This window comes from Rhopilema esculentum, chromosome 18 (genome assembly GCF_057945365.1).
Source record: "Rhopilema esculentum isolate cy_ngs chromosome 18, ASM5794536v1, whole genome shotgun sequence".
Classification (NCBI taxonomy): Eukaryota; Metazoa; Cnidaria; class Scyphozoa; order Rhizostomeae; family Rhizostomatidae; genus Rhopilema; species Rhopilema esculentum.
The window spans coordinates 6,483,199-6,506,026 of NC_142832.1; the positions used below are offsets into that span (position 1 = coordinate 6,483,199).

The window sequence follows — 22,828 nt, forward strand, 5'->3', positions numbered from 1 at the left end:
GTTGTTATTTCCTTGTTTTTCAGATTGTGTTAGAAGCCCATAGATTCTGGCAGCGGTCCAACTATGTTGCTGTTGATGACATTGGCTTCCAGTGCACAGACCCTGCCCCACCGTCGTCTTGTTCTTCAAGCCAATTCAAGTGCTCGGTAACCAACCAGTGTGTCGACAGAAATACTTTGTGTGATAATGACAGAAACTGCTGTGATGGTTCTGATGAGACCGATAGTCTCTGCAGTTCTTACAAACGGTAAGTACGGTCTCGATGTGTTTTCATTTAGTCGCCGACGGGAACAAAACTCAATCGAAAGGTTACGTAGACGATAAAATATCTTTTTAGGACACTGGGCATTGACCAATTTCTTGCTCTCTATGAAAAGAGGGGAGTTAATTAAAGGGATCCTATAAATTGTTTAGGAAATTAGGTCTGCTTGTTGTTGTTGTTGTTGTTGTTTTGTTGCTTTTGTTATTGTTGCTGTCTATCAGTAGATCTTATCAAATATTTTCTTATACAAAAAATTAGCTGTTCACTACGCAATTTGTCTGCTGTCTAAGGAATCATTTGAATGTCATCTTGGTAGAAACCCGTTCCTTTATACCTCGTAAGGATTTATCGTATATGTATTTTATGTGCCATGTAATATTATCAGTTCCTGGAATGGTATATCGTAACTAGGGTCTCTACATCCAATGCGTGTACAACATTCATTCACCTACAGGCAGGGCCGCCGAGAGGTTGGCAAGGAGGGCAAATTGTCCCTTGGTTCTCGAAGTCTATGGGGCCTCATAAAATAATGAATTCTATTTTGAAATTAAATTACTTAAAAGTAACAAAATTATGCTTGAAAATAGTAAAAAAAATTGAACGAATGAGTGAATTTTTATCTTATCTTAAGGGCGTAGTCGCGAAATTTTCTGCTTGCAGAGAACCTCGTCTTTCTGCTTTGCCCCAAAGCCTCCAAAGCCTCTCGGCAGTCCTGCCTATAGTTAGTGGAAAACCACGTGACATTTGCCTTATGATTTCATTTTGCAATGCAGCACATCATTTGAAACTGGCCTGGATATATGGACTCAATTGCAGAGTGACGACTTTGACTGGACTTTAACGAGTGGACATACAGGTAGCTTTGACACTGGCCCAAGCAGAGATCATACGCTCCAGGAAGAGCATGGTGCGTTCCTCGCTTGTTCTGTTGTCTAACGTGTTAACCATTTTAATGAGAGGGGATATTAACGTTGCTTAATACATTGTTGCTTGGAGCCAAGGCTTGCCGGCTGCACATCTACCGAAGATCTGCATTTACTGGCGGCCTGCACCCTAACTTTATTGAAATAAAAATTTACAAAAGTTGCTTATCTAACTATCTTGTTTCCTGACACGAGACTTTCTATTTTCTTATAAAGTCGTCAGTCTTATGATTTTCTAACCTTTTAAATCCAAATCAGAGCCTTGGAATTTGAGATAGAGAGCTCCTCCTAACACATTCCATTTTATTTTAAGTTTTTTTAAACAGAGCACTATTGAATACTATTTTCTTGAAATCGCTCTTGGGTTTACTTGATTAACCTTAAAATCGCGAACTGTCCCTCGAAGAGCAACCTTCCCTTTTTCAAACACCTTTTTGAAGAGATTTTGGATGGAATCTGATAATATTAATCGGCTGACTTTATCACTTTGTACAGCATCTTCAGAGCTTCCCTTTTCAAGTGTTAAATATATTTCAGGTAAATACATATTTATGGAAGCGTCAAGCCCAAGGAAAACGAACGACACAACACGCCTTGCTAGTCCAACCATCAAAGGCTCCGGAACGCGCGCACGACGTGCCACTGGCGACTGCCGTATGCGCTTCTTCTACCACATGTCTGGCGCACACATTGGACAACTGAATATCTATACTGCCACTACTTATGGACAGCCTGGTAACAAAGTCTGGAGTATGTCTGGTGATAAAGGTAGTCAGTGGTTGAGAGGTGAAGTTCAGCTTTCAAATTCTGCAAACTTCCAAGTTATTATTGAGGGCATTGTAGGCACTGGCTTTGCTGGGGATATTTCTCTCGACGACATCTCGTTCACACCAGGATGCAATTTCAATGGTGCAAGATTGCCAGGTGAGTAAACAAGCAACTTTAAGTAGTTTGTTTTTTACGTTTACGAAACTGTTTTTCATTCTCTGCCTTTTGCTTTGTTCGAATATTTTTATAGCTATATTCTTTCTATATCCTTTGTTCTTGCATATTTGTCATGTCCCGATACCTTTCTTTTCTCTCTAAATCTCTAAATCTAAATATTAGAATAAAATCATTTTAGCTAATATTTGTCAACTACTCAGGATAAGCATTCTTTTTTATTTCTCTTTAAAACTTCGGTGTAGTTCATATTTAATGTTTTGTCATAATGCTGAAGGTATATAATTGCTAATTTTACTGTTTAGGCCAACCGACACCCCCACCTGTTGACCCATGCTACCCTAACTTCTACTGCGTAAAAGACAGAAAGTGCATTTCGCGAAGATTTGTTTGCGATTTCACGCCTGACTGCACTGGTGCGACGGACGAAGCCCCAGATATGTGTGGCTATCCATGCTCGTTCCAAAATGGCTGGTGTGGATATAAGAATCAACTCACTGATGATTACGACTGGCAGAGACATAGCGGTGGGACTGCAAGTGCTGGAACAGGACCATCTACAGATGCAACTGGAAACAAAACAGGTAATAAACTTGAAGCGTCCCTCGACCTACGTCCCTTCGCCTCCGTCCCTTCGCCTCCGTCCCTTCGCCTCCGTCCCTTCACCTACTTCCCCGAGTTTCGTTCAAATTAGCTTGAAACTGAATAAAAAATTTGGATAAAGATTGCAGTTAAAACCTTCGGTATTGGCATAGGATCTTGTTAATTCAAATTCGTTTGAACTTGTAATACCATTTTGAAAAAGGAGTCATTAATTGGTCACTGTTACCATTGGCTTCGTGGTCACCGTCAAGCATCTTTAGAACCAGCGTCATATGATCATTTTTATTTGCCAAAACCATTCAGAACCCTTAATGAACATAACGATTATTCCTAATACCCTTTAAGGTAGTTCTCGATTTACATAATCACTATTATGATGACAATAAAGAAGAATGTCACATTGAGAGCTCCTCTTGGCTCTTCCATGGGGCTTTTTTATTGGCTGTTGAATTGAGCATTCATTTAATCTTTCAACAAATTATAGGCTACACCCTTCCGGTTTCAGTTTAAAAATGGTAATGCTTAATAACGCCAAGCTTTTAGTTCAGAACATTTCGTCAGTAGAGGGAACTTAATATGTTGATGATTGTTTCTCTGCCCTTGAGAATTTTGTGATTGAATTTTCTGTATTTACTTAGGAATGTACGCCTACGTAGAGGCTTCGCAACGCAGGTACAACAAGAGAGCCGTTCTACTCAGTCCAACGTACGGAGGAGCATTTGCTGATTGCACCATGGTGTTCTATTATCATATGTACGGTGCTAATGTTGGTTCTCTCTGGCTTCTCCTCAGTGACGTCACCGGACATACAGCTATGTGGAGATACGCAGGTTTGCTACAGCTTCCTAATGCTAAATCTCGACCATATTGTTGGATTTAATTACTTTGCCTGCAAAATTTGTACTGTTTCTCAATCTTTATGTAAATGATATATGCAATTCTCTACTTTAGAGTTTTGAGAAACTACTTCCAAAAACTTTCAAAGTAGAAAATTTTGCATTCAGGGTAACAAACGATACACTGCTCAGTAGACAAATCGTACGAAATCTTTGGGTCTCTCTAGCAGATAACGTCGTGATTGTATGAGTTCTATTTTGTTCTATTTTTTATCAATCATAATTTGTTCTTCAGGTGCTAGCAAAAACCAATGGATGAGGGCAGAAGTCTCGATTGGTCGTCGACTTCACCCATTCAACATGTCATTCTACAGTCTTATGGGCAATGGTTGGCAGGGAGATATCGCCATTGATGAAATCAACTTTGCTAACTGCACAAGACCCGGTGCTTGTAAAAATCCAATTGGCAAATTCGCGTATGTATAATCTTTTAATTTAGTTTACACCTAATATTTTATTTTAAATTTGATTCCATAAATGACTTGGCTCTATATTATATGCAAAAATTCACACACATCTATATGACACTTGCGAATGGTCTCGTTTTGACCTAAAAAGGACCTCGATTTTGTTCAAAACAGCTGTCGAAATGGAGCCTGCATTGACGAGGACAAAGTTTGTGATTTGACCGATGATTGTGGCGATGGCAGCGACGAAGACCGAGCTGGTATCTGTCAGGGATATATTGGCTGCACTTTCGAATCCATACAAGACTCGTGTAATTGGACCCAGGCTACGGATGACGACTTTGACTGGACAAGGGATCGTGGTGGCACGCCAACAGTCAACAGTGGTCCAACTAGAGACCATACTTACGGCACCTCAACAGGTTTGTGAATCTAATGACCCATTAAAATGGGTTTTATTTTCGTTTCACTTCTTCAATGTGACATTATCATTTCTCTGATTTCTAACTACTTGCAACTATTGATGAAAAATTGTCAAAGTCCATTATTCCGGTTTGATTACTATTTGTTCAACTTATGAAATGTCAAAGTGGTTTTATATTGAGTTTGTTTTGTTTTCAATTAAGGTTACTACATGTACATGGAAACGTCCGGAAGGCGCCAAAACCAAAAGGCTCGCCTCGTTAGCATATTGTTCAATGCCTTGAAAGGAGGCTCATGTAAAATGCGAATGTTTTACCACATGTTTGGCACACACACTAAAGATCTTAATGTTTACGTGCAACTTAACGGCAGCCAGTCATACACGACTGTTTATACTGCAACGGGAAATCTTGGTGATAAATGGCGAAAGGCAGTCATAGATCTCAGCAAACAATACTCCCCATTCAGGGTTGTTATCGAAGGTTAGATCTACAGTATTTTGCACCTTGAATAATTGTATTGCATCGAAACTTTGTTTTTTCAAGAGTGTTGTTTTCGGTATTTAATCGCTTGATATGTTTTGAGTCAAGAAATTAATAAGGAATATGAAAGTTTGAAAGTTATTCACTATCCTTTTTAGGTAAAAACGCAAATTTTGAGCAATTTTAAAACTACTTATCTTGTCAAGAATGCTATTGTCTCCTTTTTGCGGCCAGTCCGAGTTTTCTGTTTAAAGTTTCATGTCGAGTCTAAGAAGTATTGCATACAGCATTACATCAACCAGTTTTGTACGTTACGACGCGGTAATCAAAGCTCGTAGAAAGTAACATGATAATCTTTTTTCTTAGGTGTTCGTGGAGTAAGTTACCAAGGAGACATAGCTGTTGATGACATATCATTCACTCCTGACTGCATCACAAATGGAAGTAGGCCTGTGTTCCCTACGAGAGCTCCACCTTGTATTTCTGACCAGTTCACATGCAGGACCTATCATTTCTGCGTCCCAAAATCAAAACTGTGCGATGGTAGCAACGATTGCCTTGATGGATCTGATGAGGACAAGACCGTTTGTAGTGGTTGGTTAATTTTTATTTGCAATACTTTGCAATACAAAAAAGTTTAGAGAATTATTGTTGGGCGCCCTTGTTTCAGAGCAATAAGAAAACTGGGATTGTTCATTGGAATCAAATAGGTTTTCACAATTTCTGGTTGGTATTGTGCCCGCCCCCCAAGAACATTTTGAACTACGGCCCTGGTTACCGGTTTTTTTCTGAAATCAAATTCTTCGGCCTTTTTTGAACCTGCTTTATTCGAGACATAAGAAAACATATCATAAACCCTGTTCGTAGGGTTTCGACAAAACCCGCGCGAGAATGTGTCTTTTACATGTAGAATGCATATGATGATAGCTCAATAGCTCATTTTTAAATCGACCTATTTTCAGAGCTCGGTCTATTTTCGAGAAGGCACAGTTAGTCAAATTTCGGAGTTGTCATCTTTTGTTGTGTTGTCCAGGTAATTTCAATAAGAAATGCAGTGGATTTTTAAGTGTGTATCAAATGGCTCCTGTTATTATGAAGAATCAAATCACTTCATCGTTGCTGCATTTGTGTTTTCAGGTGGCAATACTGGAAAGCAGACAGGAAAATCAGGCACAAGTGAGTCTCGTAATTCCGTTCCTATATATCCTTAAGAAATATTTGTAGATGTACTTAGTTTGTAATACAGGTAAAACTTTTACACTAATTTGATTACAGACACCTGGCTGTGTTTTTATGCTTGCGTACTGGACTACCATCTTTATTTAGCCTCATTTTTATTAATGTTTGTTTTTGTACAGAAACTGGAGTGACTGCTGCAATTGTTGTTGGCTGTCTTGTGGTTGTGTTGATCATCATCCTTGTCGCATACATTGTTATGAAGCGAAAGAGGTGAGTTAATCTCCAGCCGACGATCTATATTGTTTTGTTTATGCCCCTGTAGTTGACTTTTTGGTTCTATAGTAAATCATTGTTTCCGATGTGGGGAAAATGCTGGCCTAAGTCACTCTGACTTGCCAATTATTATGCTCGAGATGTTCATGCTAAATTAGACGGGTTGAAAGGCCACAATCTCGAACACAATCTGGATGATCCGCCTCCGTTGCAGAACCCGTTTCCAACTATAACGTTACCGGTAACAAATCAAAACGCTATTTTCCACATCCTCAAGAACGTTAAGATACTCTGTCTAATCTTATCCTTGGAATTCCTGCTCCCATCTCTGTTTTTGTTGTTCAAGATTAATAACATTTCATTTTTCATTACCTATGCACATGATTACCCCCCCCCCCCTCCCCCCCATTAGTTGAGAGGACGGTCTAAACCGAGGCCGTGTATTAAAAGTCTTTGCATAAATATCTCTCCATTACTTTGTACCTGACATATGTAAGTTATTATTTGTCACTCTAGTATCCTCCATTTCGGTCATTGTTTTTGCCTTTTTAAGATTTGATTTTGACGCTAATTTTTTGTAAAATGTAACAGGGAAAAGAAGCTGCATTTGTTCTCAGTATTCTATGACCCGTCAAAACAGGATGTTCAGTCCGGGTAAGTATGCATTATGAGTATGCAATCTCTCGCTCGTAACACAGATGTCATCTCTTCAAATACGTACGATATGTATGTGGCTTCTTCAGTTTCAGTAACTTAAATATGGGATGGCTTGGAGTCATTTGACTTAATCGTCCTTGCTCTTTCTTACTTTTTCGAGTTGGAAATTTCAGGGAAAGGCCCAGGAGCCTAAGTCCTAACAAGGAAAAGGGGGAAAGGGATGAGGGATTTTGAAAAGAGGGAGGAAAGATCGAGCTTGATTATAAAACTGCGACGAAGTAGCTTGGAAGTTCCAAAGCTTAAATTTAGTCTGTATCTCCTGCTCAATGAAAAAAGAGATGCAACGGACACTTCTGAACAACGGACAGATTTTTTGTCCCAAATTGTCAAACGCTTTTAAAGGAACCTCTATTTAACGTATACATTGGTCCGAACGGTGTCCGTGATTTGGAGGCTGATGAAGAAAACGCATAGATTTTCATACAAATTTCCTTATTATTTATTTTAATCGCATACAAATTACTTTTAAATGAACAAATATTGCTTTAGCAAGCAAATTTATAACAATATTTTTTGTTTCATTCAAGAACTCAAGGTAAAAAGGATTCTAAGAAGAAGCAAAAGCAGGAAGAAGATACTGGTCTTTCAAACCCTGTTTACGACGAGAAACCCTTTGAGGACGTAAGTGTGAGTCTAAAAAATCTAAATATTCCTTGAAAATAAGAGCAACAGAGACTTCAATTCTTGCCAAAACAAATCGAGTTGTAAAATTAAATCGATCAGTAGGAATAATTATACATTATCAAAAATTTTCATGATGCATTGCAGGCATTGTATGCTGTAAGTGTAGGTGCATAAATTATGATAATTTATGATCTTAGCTGTCAGTTGCCTGCCTTCGGCATGTATTGGATAGATCGATCAGCCAATCACGTGGAATTGAACCTGAATTTGATAATGTTGTGATAAAGAGTTTTGAGTTTTGCTTGCTGTTTTTTGTAAATCCAATCGTCCCATCTTTACACGAATAACTGCTTATATATTTCGTTTTTTTGCTTTGCAGCTCGGTGGAGAAATAGATATGGGAATGTTTGGAGAAGATTCTTTCACTGTTCCGGTAAATTTTTGAGACTTCCCTCGTTCTTATTTATCGTCATTGTTTTTCATTCTCATTAATGGTGATACAAAAGCGGTGATTTGCTATACATGCCTGTATTTTTGTCCAATTGGCATTCATCGTTTGTTGTTTAAAAACAAAATTTAATGTTGTTTCCAGCTGTTGAAAAGATTGAATCCCCCCCTCCCTTCTCATTAACTTTCCATTTAAAAATTTCGTCGTATAGACAGTGGCTCAACTGTGTAGAAGGAATGAATCCTGTCGTGTGTCGTTTGCGTTATTTTGGAATTTTTTCGAGACTAATTTTTTTGTTTAAGTTGCTAGTCTTGGTTTCAGACATTTCAAATCAAGCTTTGATGTAATTATGGACTAGATTTAGAAGGGACTTGCCGTCGCTTGTCATTGCACTCTGGACCTTCAAATGCACTTTACTTAAAATCTTGAATATTCTTTCCTAGACCGATAACCAAGCTGGAGCGACATCAATGGCCAATCCTCTTTACCAAGACCCGTATTACGAAGAGGATGGACCCATGTCTGAATGCTGAACAAACTGGGTTAATAATCGCTGAGGTTATTGCTAACTGCATTTTGTTGTTACCGCAAGATGTTCCAGTGTTGTTTATAGATACCATTTGTCATTCAAATCTAGGAATTTTTTAATTTTTAATTGGTTTTGATTTAAATACATGTTCAGCGTTTATTAAGTACCTCGTGTAACTACCTCGTTAGAAAGAGGTTTTGCTGCATTTCTAAAGGCATACATTTATCAGCGTTTATTAAGTACCTTGTGTAGCTTCCTCGTTACAGAGAGGTTTTTGCTGCATTTCTAAAGGCATATACATTTTAACTTTAAACATCAAAACGATATTTCACCTAGGCAATGTTGCATGATAATTCAATGTTTCATTGTTATTGCTAGATTTTTTAAAGGAGTCTGTTTCTAAAATTCATGCACATAAAGCCGTAATACAGCTTGGGATTAGATAATTTTTAATGTGCTGTCGAAATATTATTTCTTAAATATTTGACAACTCGGTTTGCTGCTTTTTCAAGCCAATTACGTATTTTCTAATAGCATCGTATATATTACACAAAACAGCATCATTTCTTCGATGATAGAGCAAATTATTGCAAATTATCAAAAAACAAAGCTGTATATTTGTTGCAAGACAACATATCATTTTTGCTTCAACTGTATAAAGTTTGGTAATCCGTATCGATAGTTGATTTTATAGATTTATAGATTTTATAGAAAACAACTTTACTATTCTAATTAGGAAAACGTTTGATAATGTAGTTTCATTCTTATTACTGGAATGAATCGAAGTTGTTTTCATACTTTCGTTCAGTTTTTAAGCTTAGATACATAAAGATATATTTTGGATTTAGTGATTTTTTCTATTGCCTGGTGCAAATCAAAAAGGGATGTTATTAGTCATTGAAATTGGTATTTTTGTACACTAAATGAGTCTTAAATTGTTTGATTTTTTCCGAGCCTTTTGTTTATTTTCGTGGTACCACTTAATTTCATAAAAATTAGGACATAAGGACGAAGAGTTGTTAACTAAAATGTAAAAATGTATCTTGTACTCAGAAAACCTGCTCAATGTGGTTGTAGACGTCTGTAGAATTTGCCCCCACCCCCCCCCCCCCCTGGTTTCTGGACGGTACCACTTTTCTTGTGAACACGATGCTCGGAGATATTCATACGTTGTTTCTGAACTTTGTATCTAAGGGTTACATTGCATTGAATACGTAATTTGTACAGAAATGTAAATGAATTGAATGCTGCAGCGTTGATCCTAGATGTTATTTTCATGGCGCTGTCTGTTTTGTTTCCTTATCCTTTCTGGTTTTATCCATATAAATCGTTTATAGAATCGTTTTTGCGGCGAGAAAGACTGCACTCTCTTTTTTATAAGAGCAATTTTATAAGAACACGAGTCTCAAAATTTGTCAGAAGTTAAGAGCAAATTAAGAACAAGCTGAGGCTGAGCTTCTGCAAAATGCAATTTTGAACAACATTTTTTCTCAAAATCGAGGATTTTTAGCGACGTGTGGGTGCTTTTTCGATGAATATTCCAATTTGTCAGCAAATTAAAGGCTGTCTCACTCACTTTGTTGACAAATGAGGTCTGTACACCAACACCACCCTAGAGCGAAAAGGCAAGCACTCGCACTGCTTACACTATACTAGATTAAGAACAAATTAAGAACAATCCAGCCTCAGATTTTCTAAAAAATTAAGAACAGCCAGCCTGAACTTAAATTTACTGGTTCTTATAAAAAAGAGTGTTTCTTGATAATTGTAGCGAAACCTTTGAGATACTTTGCCTTCAAATTGTCCGTAAGCCTACATTTCCCAATTCCATGATATATGCTGAAAACAATCTTTTTCCTTTGCTGAAGATAAAACTGTAGGTACAAGTGGAAAAGGCTTTAAGTACTTTATGAAGCACATGTTAAGTTCGGATGAACACTTACAGTTTGGTGGAAACTGGCCAAGTGGGCTTAGAAATACAAGCCTTGCAAAAAGGAGCAGTTTTGATTGGAAATAATTCTCCAAACGTTTCCCTTTTTTAGCCTTACTTCGATTTTGTATAAAACATGTTTCACTGCAAATTGTTTTAAGATGCAAGCCTAAAGATTTTCAGTTTAGTTCAATTTAGTAGCAATTATTCTATAAAGAGACATGTTTACTTATTGAGTTAAAAACACATTGACCTCTTCAATGAATTTATTTTACAAAGAAGCTAGACAGAAAGTAATACAGGTTGTAGTTTATGGCAAAACAGTACTGAAATGCATGCCTATAGTCCCAATTCTGATGGCAATAAGTTCCACCAAAATATGAGTATTTTCAGGTGCAGAAAATAACCTAACTGTTTTTCAAAACATTGCAGCTTACATTGTCTGTGAAATTTTTTCTTAAAATTCATGACAAGTTTTTATTTATAACTCCTTGCCAAAAATAGGCCTATTTTGTTCCACCCAAACATGCATATTCTCTAAGGGATAATCTTAGCTAATGCCATTCCTTGTGCAGAATGGATTTCATTTCATCATGTAGAAGAGAAAACATTAAATAACTTGAATAGAATAGAATAGAAACGAATAGAATATAATAGAATAGAATAGAATACATCTAGTCATAAAGTAAGTATAACATTACTTCATTAAGATGCTGATGCTTTTTTTGTAAATCAAAAACTGTAATTGAGACCATATAGAGTTGTCAAGTGATGACGTCACAAAAATCTATTTTCAGTAATTTTTCCCATAACATCAAAGAGCATCCTGAAACACCTCTAAATCTGCAAAATCAGTTAACGGTATTACAAATTGGCTGAGATATGTCCAGATGAGCACAAGCTCTGGCCCCATCAAACCCTGTAATTTGGTCTCAGTTCATAACTTCATGAACTGAGCCAAAATAACAGTAATCCGTTAGCAAACTTCAGATCTTCTACCGGCCATAGCTCACCTGATTTTTTGACAATTTTAACTGATTTTGCATAAATGGGAGTATTTTATGGTGTTCTTTTGTGCTATTGTGGTCAAAATTCGAAAATTCTAAAAATAGTTTTTTGTAACATCACACTTGAGAACTCTATTCTGGCATGACTTAACAGGGTAACTTGGATGGAAGCAAAATAATGTCTTGGATTGTTGACACAAACCTGCTTAGGCTTTGCTACTGTGAGCAAAAGAATTCTGACACCAGATAATATCAACCAAATAATCCCAACAATTATTCTCAACAAGACAATTCACAAATACTACTTTACATTGGAAAGTCTGCCTAATCTCTTTACAAAATGGCCTATTCTAAATGGCCTATTGTCTGACTTTTCTCCTGGAATCAGTTTTGGATGCAGTGGATCTCAGAAGAACAGGATATTAAATGCCATTGCAATACAACATAATGCTACCCATGGGCTTTTTCTTTCACCTGTAACAAAAAAATACAACACCTTATTTTTGGAAACCTGAATTATTCATTTCTCAAAAATTTATAGTTGTATTTAAATAGATGAATCAAGTTTTGAATAGAAAGGGGCTGCAATGAACTGGGCAGGTAAAAAAATCCCAAATAATGATGAACTGATGAAAGGCTACCAGTGTCTTGCAAACAGAAATAGAAGGAATATAAACATGTTACAACATTCTTAAAATGGAAAACTGCAATCATAACATAACAATATAATAAAAATTCTCAGTTCTTAATCGGATTTTTGCTCTTTCATTTTTTTAAGATGCTTTCTTACGCTACAATGAGCTTTGTTGTAAATAATTTGTAGTTTCTTTAAAATATGTAAGGCTCAAAAATAAAAAATGAGGGATCTTGGATAAGGATGTCCTGGTGGATTTTTGTTAAAAAATTATATATATCCACTTTAGAATTCAGTCTTTATGCTGTAATTACCTATCTATTTTTGTAAAAATTAGCATATTAAGAAATTCTATCTTACCTATCCTAGCACATTTCCAGAATATTCCAGTGAGGCTAAAAAATAAAAGGCTGATTATTCCTTGGGCTCAAAAAAGATGCCAATACCATTATCTATACTTGTAACATTCATATGTGTACAAAAAAGATGAAAAATGAGTTTTGTGGAACTGAAGTAGGCTTAGGGATTTACAAATAATAAATGTTGATCACATCATCACTCTACAATGATACAGTAGCTTGGAAAAAAACGGATAACATTACAAAATAAATTCTTACACACTCACCCTTGCTTATTTCTATCTAACAAACTTGGAGCCAATGCTCTCAGGTAAGTACATGTGCAGATGAGGAGAAGGACAACTGTCAACAGACTTCCAAAGTTGAATATAGCTGACTAAAAAAAAGAGAATGAGCTGCCATGAGAAAAAAGCCTAAACTAAAAGATTTGAGAACAGACTTAATATTGTACAAATAGCAATGTGTCAAGGATGCTCAAAGGTTAATAAAATCTAAACTGGGGTGGTTTACAGTATTATTAGTGGTATGAGTCTAATAATGTTTTATTCCAAAACTATAGGCGTAGTGGTCCTCAATGTTTGTTTTCGTGAACCCTGACTTAGATTTGCACTTTGCATGTAAATAGTCTTTTATTGAAATTATTTTGCTTTCAAAATGTCAAAAATAGCCATGTATATAATGTATTTTACTGACATGTTATTAGCTGCCTGTCTAATAACGCATTCCAGGATATCAGCCGCTTACTTCACGAAACATCAACGCAAACAAAATAACTACCATAAAACTAATTGGTTCTGTGCACTGGGTTGTTTCTGAGAAACATGTCGCCGTTATAGTTTTTCACTTCACCCGATCTGGGTTTTTCAGTAAATGCTGCTGGATAGTGGAATTCCATGTTTTGGTTGTCCTTTTTGATCTGCAAGACAGAGTACCCTGTTCTCTTTGAGGGATAGTTTTGTTTCTATTGCTAGAAGGGACCTGCTGTTTTATTATATCCCCCAATCTACAATTCCTACCAATTTCTTTGACTTTCCTTTCCTTTCCTTAAGATTGAAAGGTTCTAATCGCTACAAACATACCTTTTGCTTAACTATCCTTTTCTAAATAGATCGAAGTTCATGCCTATCATAACAAAAACCGTCCAAAAAGCAAAAAGTTAATTGCAAAAAATGTAATGATGTGAGTCACTGTTACAAAAATAACCCAATTAACCCTTGGTTTTCAGGGTTCTCTGAATAGGAAAATGGCAAATGAATGGAAATTTTAGGGGAGTGATTCTCCCTTCATGTTCTGTTTAGGAGAGCAATTCGTAGATCGCCTCAGGTTGCGAGAGGAGCATGGAGGCTTTCGCTCACCTCAAACGACCAGGTCTGTTATTAAACAATGTAAGGCCATACCCAAAGATGTCTCTAATTAAGATTGTTACATTGTTTACAAGACATTTCCATGGAGGCCCATTGAATTGCAGGGAAGGAATAAAATATACTTATTTTCATTGGGCATGTCTTGTGTTGGAAGATTTTCAGAAGGTAAAATTATGAAGCTTTTTTAAAAGTATTATAACTTTCTAATATATCCAGGATGGTATGTGCTTTCTAAAATTGTTCAATAGCTCTGTTATTAGAAAGCCTTTCCTAAAGACACAGTAGCCAAGAGGCATCAAAGGTCAGTTGTGCCCTAAGAACGCATTGCTGTAGCAGGCCTTTCCCTGTTATTAACCAAAACCACCACTATATCTATGCCTCTAGTCTACACAGGGGCGGACACTTGATCAAATATTGGGGGGACAAGCCTATTGTTTTAATAAGATGACATCACATTTCCAATTTTTTTAGAACAAGAGACCATTGTCCTCTAAAGTATTGGGGGGCTGTCGCCCCCCCTCGCCCCCCCAAGTGTCTGCCATATTTTCCCTATTTAACAAGAAAACAGGCTCAACATATCAGAGGTTTGAAAACCCAAAATTCTCAAACAAAAATGCTAGTAGAAGGGAGGTAGAGTCCTCCATGCCCCCTGTAGTTCATCAAATATGTATGCTATTATTTGGAATTAACTTTCAGAGTAGACTAACTATAGTCTGCACCAACATAAAGGCTCTGCATTAGTTTTCTGTGGTGGCCTTTCGGGTCCAAGCAGTTTTCATTGCCTAGCAATAATTGTATTGAGGGCAAACAATATGTATCAAGGTTCTCAGTTTCATGTCAAATTTCTTGCTAATCAGAAACTTTTATTAGGGTGGCAATTATTTGCAGGGCAACAATTTCCTTTTTTAATAAAAAAAGATTAGCAGGAAAGGTACAAAATTGCTGAGGCCTAACCATAAAAGTAAAACTCAAGGTACATAATTTGTTTCCAGATGGTTGCTGATGCTCGCATAGAATAAGAAAAGTTGTCTGATGATTGCAACTTAGCATATCGATCCACAACCCAAGTATCCTGCATTTTATATTTTTTATAATAATTCGTACCTATTAAATTTAAAATAACGATCTACAACTCATCGCGCCTATTAGCTAATTTCCATCTTTGACCATTTTTTCCAACTAATTCTTAAAAGAATTATAATTAAAGAAATCTTTTTCATAAAAATATCCATCATGGAACACTTACCATGTTTTGATTTTCTACGTTTTCTCTGCTTTATAAATTATACTGGACAAGCTTCTTATCCTTGCCTTAGGCCAACCAATGCTTGCCCCACCTTTTCCTCCTTGGCGATGCCACTATGTCGTCCTAGAGTGAATCATGTGTAAATACCTAGCTGCTACTGTTCTTTTTGCTGCAGGCTTGATCAATGTTACAATTAAGCCAATGTTACAAGGATATTAAGAAAAATTCTTGAGACGACGAGGCTTACAACTTTAGATCTATAACAACTACAACAACACAACAAATTTGATGTGGCAACGTGTAATCACAGGGGACAAGGTAGCTGGCATAAAGGGGACGGGCCATCGTCTCCAACCCTAACCAGTGTCGTCAGAACGAAATAAATATTGGGAAGGGGCTGCCCATTATTTTCCTTCTCTTTCAGTACACTGTTATAAAGGAAACATACTACAGTTTGACAATTATTGGGTGGTTCCAGCCCCCCCATCCCCCGGTTCCGATGGTCCTGCAACCCCACCCCAACGCCATCCCATCCCCTATTTCTAACCTTCAGCAAGGAGGAACATTCATAAAAGGTTTCAACAGAAACTCAATATTTGATTGTTCATATTTCCGGGATTTACCCAAACATCAAGAAAATTGGAAATGAATCCTTTACAGTGCATAAGATTTAAACAACAAAAAGGTCCTTATGCTAGTGAATTTCGATAGCTAAAGTTTAAAGCAATGTTTCCAATTGCTTTGCTTTTAAAATCAAGAAATAACATGCCTTTGTTGTTTTCCAACTCTTTGGTGCAATAAAAAGCTGCCACTCTGTTTTAAATCGAAAAATGCTCTTGAAAATATTTAAAATTTACGATAAAGTGTCTTCGATCCATGCTTTTACTTCCACCTTTAGTCTGATGATACATACAGACATGCAAACAGATGCAAAAATTCTAGATAGCAACGTATTTTAAAATCTCAGAGGTCATCGTTCAAGTTTCAAGGTTAAAAGTGCAACAATTCAAATCAACTTTATTCATGACTATTGCAAAGAGAAACTTGCATTTGTCAGCAGTGGAGGACACCTGGGGGGGGGGGCAAGGGGGCGGTCGCCCCCAATACTTTGGAGAACAATGGTCTTTTGTTTTAGGACAATGGGAAATGTGATGTCATCGTATTGAAATAATAGACTTGCCCCCCATATTTGACCAAGTGTCCGCCCCTGTTTGTCAGTATGTACAACTGACCGGAAAATCTTTTATAGATGCTCGGATGATATCCTGACGTGTATCTTAAAAATTATTGAAATCAAAGAAAACTGAACAACGTTTGATATAATATTTACACTGAATAAACGGTGTGGATTTGGTTCACAATAAATTCACAACTATTGTCATATATACTCAATAATGTCGTTTTTACTATATGCATATGCATACAAACTGTTTGCAACAGAAATATATTAACACGTTTATTGCAATGCAATTTATGCTACATTTTAAATAAAAGTAACTTGATTTCGAGATCAACGGATAAATAAATTTTCAAAACGTATTTACATGTTATGTGTCACACACATTGGAGTTATTTAAGATAATACATAGAGATGATCTCAAATCGCGTCGAAACTACTACAATAGAATGTTTTTTACCTAATTTTTGCCACTGAATTATCAATATACATTACAAACATTGAAGTTAGTGGTTTCAATTTCATTAGATTTTGACCTAGAATTTATCAACAAGAGCTGATACGAGAAAAATTGCTGGCTAATAATTCGTTACTTCTTACTTCTATAAAAGTATTTCTATCGCTATCATTTCTGATATGCTAGCTTCAGGTAATTCGAGCACATGTTTGCTTTTTCTTTAAAAGCTAATTTATCGGTAAGATAATAAAGAGAAATAAGAGTTATTTTTGTCTCCTGGACCAGACCTCCTGCTTATTTGGGAACGAAACGAAACAATTGCTTCGTAGCATTTTTCCTGTAACTTTTTAAATCGTTCCGATTTTCAGAATAAAACGATACCATTTCGATCATTTCGAGGTAACCACATTAGGCCCACTAAGAGAGGGACAGGGAGATTTCCGCCTCAGGCCCCGAGCTGAAAGAGGCTCCGAAAGTTATAACAACATTCCTAACAAGAACAAAAGCAATGAAAATCACGGTTTTAAAGAGGTCATCATGGATCTTTCTTTTAGCTTCAGTTCCAAGAATTGGTCTCGGTGGGCCTGAACACATCGCTTGTGACTCCCACAACCGTTCTTTTGCAAATACAGCCTACAGATTCTGATTATCCAGTCAACTTTTCTTGTAAGCCAAACTGGCTAGTAACGTAACATTGGTGTCTATCTATTTGGCTATCTTACATATCTGCTATTACTGTCAAATAGATACACATTTTTCTTTTATTTCGTTTTTTCAGAGAAAACTTCTTTCAGCTTTCAATCTCGCTCAGTTATGTGCTGAGATAAATCTGATATGATTTTCAATCTACAGGGATGAGAAATGTCAGATTTACAAATACAGTACTTGCTACATAAAGCACCACTTTAATGAAAATGGCTGATTCTTGTTTTCGTCCATCGAAAACATGTCAAGCATTGCTTCCACCTGACTAGCACTGACAAACTAATCTGCATCACCTCACTGTTTCTTCTGCAGATTCCAGCAATTTACTGCTATTAACATTCAACTTGCTACATCCTTTCAGTCCGATTAGCCAATATGTGTTGAGGTTACCGACACCCTGAAAGAAGATTTAAGTATAAGTGTATAAGATTGCATAAAAGTCTGCAGTAAGAAAGTTGCGAGCTTTTTACCAAGCTTCAAATATTACAATTTATGGACAGAATGTTTCCTTGAGGATCGTTTTCAAGCAAATGAAATGCAATAAGCTTTACATTCTTTCTGTTATATTTTGACCCGAATATAGTATATGCTTTCTCGCACAAAATTTAACAAAACCAGAAGCAGCAAAAAACGAAATATGAAGGATGAATAGTCTAAGTCTACGCTGGCTGCCATAGCCTCGTGAAACCGGGGATAAAGTATTGTAGACAGCTGCGGTGGCAAATAATGAATGGATGCCGAGGAGGGGATGGAAATATCTCCAATCCTCGCCCAGATAAATATTTCTGTGACTAGTTTCAAACTATATTTCTGAGACCAAATAATGGAGACTCTGGCACCCAGGTTAGACAAGGGTAAAAAAACAAGTCCTTAATTCTTTACTTTTTATCACGCACAAGTAGGTATTCAAATCTACTGAATTTTATTAATCAATGTAAAAAAACTCTTGTTTGCATGGACAAGGGAACCTTCGCCCTATAATTTTCAATAGACAATAAAAGGAACTAGAAAGTGGAACTTTTTGTCATTTACAAGAGGTTTTCAGCCCTATAAATCTCCTATATTAGCTCTACACAACCTCTTTCCTACTGTCAGCGGCAAAGAGACTTTTAAGTAGGCTTTTACCTTGACCGGCACTCTTCCTCTGTATTCAGTATCAAACTCGGAGCACTGGAGCTCTCGATTTGTGGCTTCACTAAGATGAATTTTCATTTTCTGCAAAATTGAATAGATTTTAGCATAAAATTAATATTAAGTAAGACTTAAAACTTAAAAGGATTTTAACGAATCTCTTTGAGTTCTTGCTGAAAAATTGGAATGATCTCTCTGGAAATTGGTTATTGGGTCTTGTACTGGCAAGACAAATGGATGGCTATCTGATATGGTGAGCAATTTTCCGCCTTACATTAGTTTGCGGAGATTAAATTTTATTAAACAATAGAAGAAGTTATAAGATAAAAAGCTCAGCGAATCGGTTATTTCTTAATTCCATCGCAGAAAAACAGGTGCAAACTTTGAAGCATGAAGAAATATAAATTTAATAAGAACAGTAAACTATAAGTAAACTTATAAAAGTAGAAACAGATAATCGAAGAAAATATGTCAAAAGCAGCAATATTAGTGAGGCAAAGATGCTAAAGCGCCTTTTGGAGACCACATATATTTAGTAAGGCTTTTTAACTTATCAAAGACAAATAAGTTAGATGTTTTTTACGTAATGATTATAATCACCCAACTCCAACAACGAATGAAAGGCATCTTTATTGTCGATCTTTTGTCATTATGTGTCTTGCATAACTTCTCAAATTTATCATTTTACTTCTTTTCTACTCTATTTATTCAAAGTTTGAACACATTTTGAATACAGTTGATTAATATAACTAAATTTTCAGCTAACCAGATAACGATTGTGCAGCCAGCAGCCAGTTTTTGCAAAGCAGCGTACGTAAAAATGCAAGGAGGAGAAAATCAAATGACAATTGACTTACGGTGCCTGTTGTCTGCATTCGGGATGCAATATTGACTGTATTTCCAAACAAGCAATACTGAAGTGTGGCCTGGCCAATCACACCTGCGACCACAGGTCCAGAATGTATCCCTTCAAATAATGATGAAATAATCAAAATTGGAAGGAAGAGGTTCTTTTAGCAATATTAGGGCCACTTTTTCCAAAATTTTGAAAAGGGTACTTCTTACAGAAGGGCGATATTTTTCAAAAGTTGAGAGCTAGTCATAAGATTTAGACATCTGTAATTGCTATAAAAAACATTTCCAATTTAACGGTAATCTGTAGCAATTATTTTCTGCTTCTTGAATAACTCATATTTTTATTCACATTCTTCAATTTTTACCTAAAATGAAACCCAGCTCAATCCTATGTATAGTTTGATGAAATAATATGAAAGAAATATGTTTGTAGTCTCATGCATCGATTTCACCTATATCATATTCTGAAGATTTGCCAACAAATCATCCTTACATCGAGAAAATAATTTGTTTCCGAGAAAGTTGGCACATCCCTTTTGCCCCACTTTAGTAACAGCCCTGTAAACAGTAGCAAGTCTGAAATATACAAACCTATTTGTAATTCTAAAGGCATGTTTGTTAGTGGATTTATCAAAGTTTGGACTTTTTCAAGCATTGCCAGTGCCATAAGAGCCATTTCTCTTGCATGTTCGTTTATTTTGACCGGTACACCACTCACCAACATGTAAACACCACCTCCAATTGTTTCAAACTAAAAATAGAAAGCGGTTACCTGAGTTACATGAAATTCAAATGAATTATCGTTTAATAGACAGACAGATATCTCACTTTTTAACGGACCTGGTTTGTTATACACCCTCTCAGCGACGAATACCCTCGAGAAATGAACAGGTTACTTTGGTCCATAAGGTAAAACACCAATATTACAAATACTCTAGGAACAAAGAAAAAGTCTGAATTACAGAATCTCGTTTTATCAAGGATTCGTTATACAGAGAGTATTCAAAGAGTCTATGTTTTTAGTTCGTAATAGCGAGAAGTTCGAAATAGTAGGAATTCGTTATACCGGTGATTCCTTACTTGGGGATTATTGCAAGGACTACGCTATTGATTCGTAATAGCGAGAAGTTCGTAATAGCGAGAGTTTGCTATACCAAAGGTTCACATAAGAAACTATTTTATTTCGAACTAGCAAGGAGCTCGTAATAAGATTTTTACGTACAAGGATTCCATTATATGAGATTTCCTTGTACGGCTATTTAATCTTAAATCGAGAGCAAATTTAGCAATGTACTCACCTCAGGGAGAATGTACTGAATAAAGAAATTTGGAGTACAGTAAAACACTAGAGCAAGGAAGAAGTTTGGAATCCTTTCAAACACAAGTTAAAAGTCATTTTCCACAGTTCTTTTTGGTTGCCAGTCTCCAAATCTAAACATTTTTAGCAGCTTTTAAAACAACTCCATAGGAATTATATGAGTCAGTATTTTTGATGTTCAGTATCCGTCTTCAATAATTCATATCTTTAATACATAGGTTTGATCTGTCATAGAGATGAAACCAAAGCTAAAGGTCTTGGGTTCACTAGAAAATCCCTTTATTTGTGGCTGCCAATCAGGTTTTTCAAGGATTTTAACATATTCAGAAACTGATATCTATCTAGCTAAGTCTTTCACTGACATACCTTGTAAACTTTGTGATTTTCGCTGAGAATATCGAATAATGAAAAGACTTCACTGACAAGCTGGACAACTTTCATTGCTTCAACTTTGTTGCAGATTTGCGTGAAATCATTCACATATCCAAATAAGATTGTCACATCGTCAAATGTCTGAAATGAGAATTGAAGTAGTCAAGGAGTATCGAACAAATCTTATTAGGATAGTACAGAAAGATGGAAACATAGCATACTTCAGTACTTTCGACTGGCAAGTACAAGTGTCGGATAACTTAAGGTAGTCAGTCGACCTAAGGTAAAAAGTCGACTTAGGGTAATCTGTAATTTTTTTATGGAGACGTGGATCAAAATTAGCGCGAAAAAAAATTTACGTAAAACTTTACTTTATCTTTAAAAAGTGAATTGAAAATGCAAAGAATATACAAGAATATTATTACTGAGGCTTTGTGTAGAGCATTATTATATAAAAAATTATTTGTCGTTGACACGAAGATGAACAAAACCTGGTCTCTCAGGGACTGAGTGATCCCCTGTCCATGCAGTCAAAGTGCATGCGCAATGACTTGAAATCAGTATTAAGCAGGCGTTTTGTCACTGCGAGGACGGGGATCACGCGACCACTGAAATAACAGTTGAGGTTTGTCTTCACTAGAGTTATACTGTTTCACCATAATCCAGGTCCTACCTCACAAGTTGTGAGCTCTCTGTCTCCATTTTTCATCCGCTCTGCGATTTCTCTTGGCATCATACTATATAGCAGCTCTTCAGTTCTCCTTTTTTCTTCTTCCAGCTTCTTTGTTGTATCTTTCAAAAGTTCGCGTTTTAGTTTTTCCTAAGATATTAATTTTTAACCTCAAGCAAACTTGTATCCATAACTTTAAATTAAAAATAGAAATTTGACGTTGATCATATTTTTGAAACATCAAAAGTTGATTTTCGTATGCAACATAAAAAATCTTCTTATCGATTGTTGAACAGAAAAGATTGACACTACAAAGGCTACGGTTGAAGAAAAGACCTGCTGTTGTTAGAAATAAGCTATTCAGAACAGTTAAAAGTGAATGACCTGACTAAAAGGATAGATCTCCAAAAATAAATTTTGTTATAATCCCATAGAAATGCATGATCTTTGTAGATTTTGTATATAAGAGTAGATTTTTATGGAAACGTGGAATACGCAATGCTGGAATCGTGGGAAATTTGACTGTTGGAATGTGAATAGTTGAATTAAGGTGTTGTAAGAAAGTGCATTCCTTTACAGTAAGCTGTCATACCAAGGAACCACAAAAAGTTACTATTGCACTTGTTAGTTTGTTTTTGTATAGGTTCGATAAAACAAGTTCCCTCATTCCAGCATTCCAGCACTTCAACGTTCCACATCCAAACGTTCTACATTCCAACGTCCCATATTCCATGTTTTCAAGATATCAAAAATGAAAGTTATGTTAAACTCTTAATGGTTGGTGCAGAAACACCTGTGATGACTAGATGGATAATCTCTATCAAGATTTTCAATCAATCACAAAAGGAAAGATAATATTAGATCTGAAGCTCTTTTTTATCTCTGGCAGTGTCTA

At 36.2% G+C, this 22,828-nt stretch overlaps 2 protein-coding genes across 4 annotated transcripts in view; one reads left to right on the plus strand and one right to left on the minus strand.

Annotated features, from left to right (window-relative positions):
* Positions 1-9,985, plus strand: part of LOC135680872 (MAM and LDL-receptor class A domain-containing protein 1) — an 80,203-nt gene extending 70,218 nt beyond the window's left edge. Inside the window, exons 94-108 of one of the 2 annotated variants that reach the window (XM_065195080.2) lie at positions 24-247; positions 1,036-1,169; positions 1,723-2,109; positions 2,433-2,711; positions 3,369-3,560; positions 3,862-4,042; positions 4,208-4,455; positions 4,660-4,938; positions 5,305-5,532; positions 6,076-6,114; positions 6,297-6,387; positions 6,982-7,044; positions 7,635-7,734; positions 8,111-8,164; positions 8,623-9,985. In XM_065195080.2, coding sequence (XP_065051152.2) covers positions 24-247; positions 1,036-1,169; positions 1,723-2,109; positions 2,433-2,711; positions 3,369-3,560; positions 3,862-4,042; positions 4,208-4,455; positions 4,660-4,938; positions 5,305-5,532; positions 6,076-6,114; positions 6,297-6,387; positions 6,982-7,044; positions 7,635-7,734; positions 8,111-8,164; positions 8,623-8,712 — 2,589 coding nt within the window. In that variant the 3' untranslated portion in view covers positions 8,713-9,985. The remainder of the gene's footprint in view (positions 1-23; positions 248-1,035; positions 1,170-1,722; positions 2,110-2,432; positions 2,712-3,368; positions 3,561-3,861; positions 4,043-4,207; positions 4,456-4,659; positions 4,939-5,304; positions 5,533-6,075; positions 6,115-6,296; positions 6,388-6,981; positions 7,045-7,634; positions 7,735-8,110; positions 8,165-8,622) is intronic. The other variant, XM_065195081.2, reaches the window with a different exon arrangement.
* A 1,921-nt stretch (positions 9,986-11,906) lies between these two features.
* The window catches only part of LOC135680804 (soluble guanylate cyclase 89Db), a 32,578-nt gene continuing 21,656 nt past the window's right edge, over positions 11,907-22,828 (minus strand). For both annotated transcript variants that reach the window (XM_065195001.2, XM_065195000.2), the window contains 9 exons: positions 21,937-22,083; positions 21,258-21,404; positions 20,165-20,324; positions 19,576-19,685; positions 18,713-18,802; positions 15,249-17,984; positions 12,905-13,014; positions 12,640-12,674; positions 11,907-12,119 (listed from right to left, as the gene is read on the minus strand). In XM_065195001.2, coding sequence (XP_065051073.2) covers positions 17,877-17,984; positions 18,713-18,802; positions 19,576-19,685; positions 20,165-20,324; positions 21,258-21,404; positions 21,937-22,083 — 762 coding nt within the window. In that variant the 3' untranslated portion in view covers positions 11,907-12,119; positions 12,640-12,674; positions 12,905-13,014; positions 15,249-17,876. The remainder of the gene's footprint in view (positions 12,120-12,639; positions 12,675-12,904; positions 13,015-15,248; positions 17,985-18,712; positions 18,803-19,575; positions 19,686-20,164; positions 20,325-21,257; positions 21,405-21,936; positions 22,084-22,828) is intronic.